General features: G+C 42.5%; 1 protein-coding gene across 1 annotated transcript; it reads right to left on the reverse strand.

Moving 5' to 3' along the window:
- Positions 1-8,056: 8,056 nt before the first annotated feature.
- Or4c103 (olfactory receptor family 4 subfamily C member 103) lies at positions 8,057-8,983 on the reverse strand. Its single transcript, NM_001000341.1, has one exon. It carries the CDS (start codon positions 8,981-8,983, stop codon positions 8,057-8,059), a length of 927 nt encoding a protein of 308 aa, NP_001000341.1.
- Between the last annotated feature and the right edge of the window lie 749 nt (positions 8,984-9,732).

The following is a 9,732-nucleotide window of genomic DNA, read 5'->3' on the forward strand; positions in this document are numbered from 1 at the left end:
CTGGATTCCTGGGTTTGCCGAGATGGCAGCCCCCTTGTACCCTCTCACTAAACAGAGGGTGCTCTTCCAGTGGGGGGCAGAACAACAGGAGGCATTTGATAACATTAAGCGGGACTTGCTGTCCTCCCCTGCCTTGGGTCTCCCAGACATCACCAAGCCCTTTGAACTATTTGTGGATGAGAAGCAAGGATATGCTAAGGGGGTCCTAACACAAAGACTGGGACCCTGGAAGCGCCCGGTAGCCTACCTGTCTAAGAAATTAGACCCTGTGGCCTCTGGTTGGCCACCATGCCTGAGAATGGTGGCAGCCATTGCTGTCCTAACTAAAGATGCTGGGAAGTTGACCTTGGGTCAGCCACTCACCATCCTGGCACCCCATGCAGTGGAGGCCTTGATAAAACAGCCCCCTGACCGCTGGCTCTCTAATTCCTGCATGACCCATTACCAAGCCTTGCTACTGGATGCTGAACGCGTCCAGTTTGGGCCCGTGGTCGTTCTCAACCCAGCCACTCTTCTTCCTTTGCCAGAGGAGGCAGAACAGCACGACTGTCTGCAGATCCTTGCAGAAGTACATGGAACCAGACCAGACCTATCGGACTGACCTCTCCAGGATGCTGACCATATGTGGTACACCGATGGTAGCAGCTACTTGGTGAACGGGGAGCGGAAAGCTGGAGCCGCGGTCACTATGGAGGACAAAGTGATCTGGGCAAGCGCCTTGCCTGTTGGTACCTCTGCACAGCGGGCTGAACTCATTGCCTTAACCCAGGCGCTCAAAATGGCAGAAGGTAAGAGGCTGAATGTATATACAGATAGCCGCTACGTTTCCTACGGCACACATCCATGGAGAGATCTACCTGAGAAGAGGGCTGCTCACATCTGAGGGTAAAGACATTAAGAACAAGACTGAAATTCTGGCCCTCCTGGCACCTCTGTTCCTACCAAAAAGACTGAGCATTATACATTGCCCAGGGCATCAGAAGGGACACAGCCCCGAGGCACGGGGAAATCGGCTAGCTGACGTCTCAGTGCGTGAGGCCACCATAGGCACCCAAGTTCTGTCCTTAAAAGACCAAGATCAACCCACGTCTCCACAGCCGGAACAGACCGGTTGGCTCTACACCACGGAGGACACAAAGCTCCTACAGAAAATGGGGGCCGTTTGGTACCCACAGCTAAAATGGTGGGTCTACACAGGGAAAACAGTTATGCCTACGAAGATGACCTTTGAATTAATCTCCTACCTACATAAATTAACACACCTGGGACTCAAGAAGATGAAGACCCTCTTAAGACGAGAAGAGATTGACACCTACCTCCTGGGACGAGATCAGGCCTTGCGGGAGGTGACTGAAAGCTGCAGGGCCTGTGCTCAGGTAAACCCAGGAAAAGCTAAAATTGGACAAGGAGTCCGTCCCCGAGGACATCGGCCTGGTACCCACTGGGAAATTGACTTCACTGAAATCAAGGCTGGTATGTACGGACACAAATACCTCTTAGTGTTCATAGATACCTTCTCCGGATGGGTAGAGGCTTTCCCCACGAAACATGAAACGGCCAAGGTGGTGACCAAGAAGCTCCTCGAAGAAATCTTCCCCTGGTATGGAACGCCCCAAGTACTGGGGTCAGATAACGGGCCCGCTTTCGTCTCCCAGGTAAGTCAGTTGGTGGCCAAGTTATTGGGGATTGATTGGAAGTTACATTGTGCTTATAGACCCCAAAGTTCAGGACGGGTAGAGCGCATGAATAGAACAATTAAGGAGACTTTATCTAAATTAACGCTTGCAACTGGCTCAAAGGATTGGGTGTCCCTACTACCCCTAGTCCTATACCGGGCCCGGAATACACCGGGCTCCCATGGCCTGACTCCGTTTGAAATAGTATACGGGACCCCACCCCACTTATCAATTTCTTTGATTCAAATATCGCTGAATTCGCTAATAGCCCTTCCTTGGCAGCACATCTTCAGGCCCTACAAATCGTGCAGAGAGACATCTGGAAACCTCTAGCCGCGGCCTACCAAGACAGGCTTGAACAACCGACGGTGCCGCACCCGTTCCAGATCGGAGACACCGTGTGGGTGCGCAGACATCAGACCAAGAATCTCGAGGATCGGTGGAAAGGACCCTATACAGTTCTCCTGACTACCCCGACAGCCTTGAAGGTAGACGGAATTGCAGCTTGGATCCACGCGTCTCACGCCAAGGCAGCCCGACCTGAGGAAACGGCAGATCACAACATCGGACCCCAGACATGGAAGACTCAACGCACTCAAAACCCCCTAAAGCTAAGATTTTCACGTTGTTGCTCTTAACTGTCTTATGGACTAGGGGTGGGGCGAGTCTGGGGGCTAGCCCCCTACCAGGTATATAATATGTCCTGGATAATAACTAATTTAGAGACGGGAGACGGGCTGGTCTCAAGTCCTAGCTAATGGTAAGCATGCTGAAGGAACCTGGTGGCCCCCTTTGACTTTCGACCTTTGTCAACTGGCTAAGGACTCCTGGGAGCATACTGAGCGGACTCCCCACAACTCATACCCACCCTGCAGACACTCTGATTGGTATACTTGTCCCGGAGGTAAGAGGACATGGGAGTGCGGAGGTCCTGAGACCTTCTAGTGCGCTAAGTGGGGGTGTGAGACTTACACTCGAGGATGGTGGGGGACCAAGAAGGGGGACTTAGTGGCCTTCTCCCCTGAGACTCCAGACGAATCTCGAATTACAATAGAATTCACGGATCAAGGTAAAAACACAGACTGGAAGGTGGGGCGTAGGTGGAGGATACGGTTGTACACCCCTGGCCAAACTAACCCAGGACTCCTGTTCTCCCTCCAACTGGTGAGAGAACGGGTCAAACAAGAGATTGGTCCAAACCCAGTCCTCATGGATCAAAAGTCCCCTTCCCGACCAGCACTGGCACTGCTCCCGGTCGGACCCCCACTATGGCTAAACACCACTCAGAACTCCGGGGATATCTTGACAACTCCCTCCCTGACTAGGGACCCTTCCACACCGGCCCCTCGGCTGCTAGGAACGGGAGACTGGCTAATCAACTTAGTGACTGGGGCATATTTGGCACTCAATTATTCAGAACCTGACAAGACCCAAGAATGCTGGCTGTGCCTGGTCTCTAGCCAGCCCTATTATGAGGGTGTGGCAGTCATGGGGAATTATACTAATCAGACCACGGCCCCGGCCAGCTGCACAACCCTCCCTAGCCATAGGCTGACATTGCCGGAAGTCTCAGGACAGGGACTCTGTATAGGGACCATACCCCCCACTCACCAGGTCCTCTGCACTATCACCAAGAGGATCCCCACTGGAAGCTACTACCTAGCAGCTCCTACAGGGACCTATTGGGCCTGTAACACTGGATTGACACCTTGTATCTCCGCCGCAATCCTCCGCAGATCCTCAGACTACTGTGTACTGGTAGAAATTTGGCCTAAGGTCACCTACCATGGGCCCGAGTACATATACTCACATTTTGAGGGGCTGACTCTATTCAGGCGAGAACCAATCACCATGACCCTAGCTCTACTCTTAGGAGGAATCACCTTATGAGGAATGGCTGCAGGTATAGGGACAGGGACCACCGCCCTCATCAAAACGGGTCACTTTCGTCAGCTACAAGCGGCCATGAATGCAGATCTAAAAGCTACCGAGGAATCCGTGAGTGCATTAGAAAAGTCCTTAACATCTTTGTCTGAAGTAGTCTTACAAAATAGGAGAGGGCTAGACATGCTGTTCCTTCGTGAAGGAGGACTATGTGCTGCTCTAAAAGAAGTATGTTGTTTCTATGCAGACCATACAGGATTAGTGAGAGATAACATGGCTAAGCTCTGAGAATGCTTGGCCCAGAGACAGAAGCTGTTTGATTCCCAACAAGGCTGGTTCGAGGGGTGGTTTAACCGATCCCCTTGGTTTGCTACCCTGGTGTCCACCTTGATGGACCCTTAATCATCCTCCTCCTAATCCTCCTCTTTGGCCCCTGCATTCTAAACAGATTGATGCAGTTCATAAAGAACAGACTCTCAGTCATTCAGACGCTTGTTCTCACCCAACAATACCAGAGGGTAAGACAACAGGAAGAGATTCCTTAGAATTCGATTTGAGTAAAGGATTTTACTCAAGTCTAAAAGAAAATGGGGGAAAATGAAAGACCCACCCCATGAGTCTTAACTCAGAGCTGCAACAGGCTTGAACGAGCCCAGACACGCCCAGATACCTAGGGCTGAGTCACCATTAAAACTAACAGACCATAAAAGGAAAGGAATACAGAACAGACTAGTACCGGATCTGGCAGGAAGGGATAAGCCCCTAGCCCCCGACATTCAGGACATCCCAGCCCGCATGTACTCTTTTACCATGTTACAATCTCATTCAAATATGATGCAAACCTGCCAATGTGTGTAGCTATACCTTATTACCTCATCATGTGAAATAACCAATCATATTTGAACGTGTCTATATGCCTCGTTTAAATCCACCAATCCCCGTAACTATGCATCTGCTTCTGTATGCCCGCTTCTGCTTCCCCAAACCCTATAAAAGCCCCATGCTGTAGCTGCTGGGGGCGCAAGTCATCCGAAGAGACTGTGTGCCCGCAGGTACCTGTGTTTTCCAATAAACCCTCTTGCTGATTGCATCCGAGTGGCCTCGGCTCGGTCATTGGGCGCTTGGGGGTCTCCTCCTGAGGGAAAGGTCCTCTCCGGAGGTCTTTCAAAACCACTATCCCCATTCTCTTCCCCCTGCTTCTTTGAAGGTTCTCCTGCACCCACTCACTCCCTCCTTGGCTCCAGAGCATTACCCTACTCTGGGTCATTGTCATCGTGCCTCCACAGAACCAAAGGTTTCCCTTTCCATTTATGCTCGACAATGCCATCCTCTTCTATACATGCAAGTGAAGCCATGGGCCCACCCATATACTTTTTGGTTTAGTCCCTGGGAGCTTTGGGGTGTCTGATTGGTTACTACTGTTATTCATCATCTGTGGTTGCAAACCTGTTCAGCTCCTCCAATCCTTGTCCTACGTCATCCATTGAGGTCCCTGTGCTTACTCTGAGGCTTGGCTTTGTGCATCCAGATCTGTATTGGTCAATCTTTGGCACCAGCTTTTATTGGAAGCTGTAAATTGAGTCTGATTTGTGCACATGAAGAACAGAGGTTTTCATCATCAGTTTTGAAATATTTAATCACTGAATTATAACATAATGATGGGGCTGACAATAAACTGTGGCGAATTCCATGCAGGGGTAATATACAAGTCAGGTAGTTTGCATGGAATTAAAACTATTTCAGAAATATTCTTTGTTTGACAAGATTATCATCAGCAACATGCACATTTTTACATTAAAAAATTTCCATGCTGGCCTTAAATGAAAGTAGGTACAACCTATTTATGTTCCTGGCCATTAACAGGAAGTTCATGTAGGTCACAGCTACATCTTTTTTTCTTTTTTGAACTGTTTGCCTGGTGTAAACATTATTGTGTTCATTGCCCATAGTTACCTGAAGGATTAGAGGCTCAAATGTGTCAGTGCTTCATGAGGTTGAAGATCCTCTTAATTAAATTTTCTGTGTACAAGCTCAGAGAAATAAACTAATAAAAAAATATAAGCTAGTCATGTCCTCTGTTCAAATATTACAACTTGAAAGATTATAACTTTTTTTCCCCAATGCATGGTAGACATTGATTCAATAGCCAGGAAATAGCAACAGTTTATCTTAGCAACACCTACACTGCATGACATCTATTTTGTCTCTATTTCTCAGAAGTTAGGTGAGGAATTAAAGCAGCAACAATCATGATATAAGAAAAAAGTGCTGTGTTATTCTAGAAAGAACAAAACATAAGGACATAAATGAAGATGGTGGCCAAGAATAACATACATAGAATAATGATTTAGAATACACAAGTATTCTAGCTTAGAAAAGTACCTAAGATCTTCACTTCCTTGGGGTGAGCATGATGAAGCTATAAGGAACTATCATGTCAGCAAAAGTCAATGTCTCTTACAATGGCTATATTTTCCACATACTTAATGTCTCTTCTTTGATACCTCTCAGATTTTCATCTTGTTACTGATGGCTATAAATGGTGTACAGCATTTGTAGACCCTTTCAGTATATGATTAACATGAGTATATAGCTGTGGTATAAATGATACACAGCTGTGTTGATGCATAGTAACAAAAGCCAACAACTATCCACATTGCTGTTATGTGTCTTTAATTTTAGTACTTCCATTTCCACTGCATCTATTTCTTCCTGGTTGTACTGAGAACTCCATGATATTTCAAATTGTGATATGCTTATTTCTATGATAATAGTAAGAGTAGTATGCCACATGATTAGGTTGATATATTATTATTTTCAAATATCCTACCATAATTCCTTATAATATTGTAATCTACTAAACATAAATATTGATATATGATTAGGGACATGAAGACATAATATTAGCAATTTTTCCATTATTGTGCTAGAATATTGATAGAAACAACTTAAAGAAGGAAGAGTAAGTTTGGGTCAAGGATTCAGAGATCTTTCAACTCAATATTGCAGGGAAGGCATGGAAATGGGAGCATCTCTATCCTTGATGTCTGTGCATGAGACTAGATTTTCATATGGTAGAGCCATAGAATTTGGGGATAGAACCAGAAATAAATATAAACTTGAAGTCTGTAATATAATAACATACTTCCAACAAAAACCACTTTCCAAATTCATTACAGCAGCATTGGATGCTGAATCCTAAGCATCTAAAACATGAGCCTATGGTGGCATCATTGAATTTGCACTGTGAATTGCAAATTCAAATGATTGCTGGGGTGGAGAGATAACTCGGTAATTATAAACACTCTTTGATCATACAAAAAGCCTAGATTTGGCGCTCAGCAGTCACATCATGATTCTCAGCCACTATTAACTCAAACACAATATTCTATACTCATATTAAGCATGCATTTAAACCTGATTTTAATGTTATTTCAAGATGAAACAATGTTCCCCAAATCTCCAAGTGTCAGATTTTTTAATTAAAAAACACAACGTTAATAATGTCACACGTCATAATCTTCATACCTTCACGGGGATTCTGCCAGTGGGTTGGTTCTCCTAACATGTTTTAACATTATGATAGTATCAGAGTGATCACACACATGCACACACACACACACACACACACAAACACACACACAAACACACACACACAAACACACAAACACACACACACAAACACACTAGCTGAAAATGCTGAATTAGTAGACATACATACATACAGACACACATGCACAATTATCTTTCTATCATCTATCTTTCTATTTATCTATCTATATCTGTGTGTATGTGTGTTTATCTATCTATAAATGATAGAAACATTAGACAGATGTTAAATAGATGAAAGATGATAGACATTTAGGTTGTAGATAGATTAGATTGCCCTATAGATTGATTGATAGGTAGACAGATTGATAGAAAATATTCTCATATGTATTCTAGCCATAGTAACAATCACAATAACAATTATCATTTAAAGATATTTCCTAGTTAATTGTGAAGAATAAGAAATATGTGAAAAGGACGAACATATGCGCATGCATGCGCATGCACACACAGACAAATATACACTAATAAATAAACTATATTCACACTTCACTTTGAAGCCAAACATATAAAATTTGTCAATCTACTATATTACTTTGGTTGAAGAAGACCTGAACGAAAACCACATTAAAAAATCAGAGTCAGAAAGAAGGAATTCAAGAATAAAATAAACTGGTAGAAAGTTAAATATTAAATATTGCACCAAACATTAGTTGGAAGACCTGAAATTGGATTGAATAGGCCTCAATATTTAAATAATGTGACTGAGATAAAAATCTTCCTGCTACATCTTCTTATTGAAAAGACTAATTTGATGTATTACTTCATGGTCCATGTTTTGCCCATTGTCTAGAAAAAATAAATCTTCCCTTCTTAATGCAGTGCTATTTTAAAAGTAAGAAGAAAATAATATTTTCTTTATTTAAATCAATAAAAAATTTGATTACTTATATATCATCTGAGATTTTTCTGGTCCACAGTTTCCTCATGGCATTTTTTACCTCTGCATTCCTCAGTGTGTAAATTAGAGGGTTTAGAAAAGGTGTACAAATTGTATAAAATACTGATATCATCTTGTCCATAGGGAAGGTGGTAGCAGGACGTGTATATATAAATATGCAGGGCACAAAAAACAAAATGACTACTATGATATGAGAGACACAAGTGAACAGAGCCTTCCTCCTCCCCTCAGCACTGTGGTTCCTTAAAGAGTAGAGAATGATGATATATGAGACCATGAGCATGAGGAAACTCACTGTACAAAGTGTTCCACTATTGGACACCAGGAGAAGATTGATCACATATGTATCTGAACAGGCAAGTTTCAACAGTGGTTGCAAGTCGCAGAAATAGTGATCAATCTCATTGGGACCACAAAAAGGCAAACTCAAGGCCAGAAATATTTGTACTAAAGAATGAACACAGGATCCCCCACAGACTATGGCCACCAGCATTCCACAGACTTGGCGATTCATGATGGTCATATAGTGCAGAGGCTTACAGATTGCCACATAGCGATCAACAGCCATGAGGATGAGGATAAAGATTTCTAGGGATCCAAATAAATGAAATGTGAAGACTTGAATTATGCACTCATTGAAGGAGATGGAGGCTGTCTTCAGCAGGGAATCCACAATTGTTCTTGGGGCTACAGTTGTAGAGAAGCAGGTGTCAGACAAGGATAAGTAGAACAGGAAGAAGTACATGGGACTCCCAAGGGCCTGGCTTGTCTTGATGGTAACAATGATAAGCAAATTACCTATTAATGTCCCCATGTAAAAGAACACAAAAATGGCCAACACTATTTTTTTCCTACTGGGGTCCTGTGTCAAGCCAAGAAGAATGAATTCTGTCACATTGATATTCAGCTGCATGGTTAATGAATGAATAGGATACCATATGAAATGTGTCTTCTGCAAAAGATAAAAGAACTAGTTTTATAACATGAAGTATGAATTGTTTTAAGCACATATATTTCTTTCTCATAAAAATATCCCACATATTTATAAATGAACTTTTGTTTCTACTCTCTGTCTGCAATTTCAACATTATTATTAGTTTGAAAAAAGCTGATGAAATTGACTATTTATCCACAGCATTTTATACCATGAACTTGTTAATTTTAGTATGCTTCTGATTAGTTTTGCAGTTCAATTATGAATAATAAAATGTATATTTCATTATTTACCTAATTGTTTCAGGGTACAAAAAACTGTGGGCAATTTCTTATGTAATATATTTTTCTCTATTTTGAAAAATTTAATTATATTTCACGGATGAGATCCTAAAATTCTGTGAAGTTCCTATTTTCATTAATATTCTATATTTTATTAACTACTTTTATAATTAATACAACTTTTATCTCTAAGCATTATTCTGGGAAAGAAGAACAATAAATGCTAGTAAACTCCAAAACATCTGGTACCATATTCAAACACCCTTCATGATATTTTATAAATAGTATGCATAAATAGAAAAAGGCTGCTGCTTACTATATAGCTACTAAATATCTCATGTCTAGTTTTCTTCTATTGTGAGGAATGTAACTTACACTACTTATAGTCCCTGAGATTATATTAAAATGAATATATATATATATATATATATATATATATATATATAT

This window comes from Rattus norvegicus, chromosome 3, assembly GCF_036323735.1.
Source record: "Rattus norvegicus strain BN/NHsdMcwi chromosome 3, GRCr8, whole genome shotgun sequence".
NCBI classification, from domain to species: domain Eukaryota; kingdom Metazoa; phylum Chordata; class Mammalia; order Rodentia; family Muridae; genus Rattus; species Rattus norvegicus.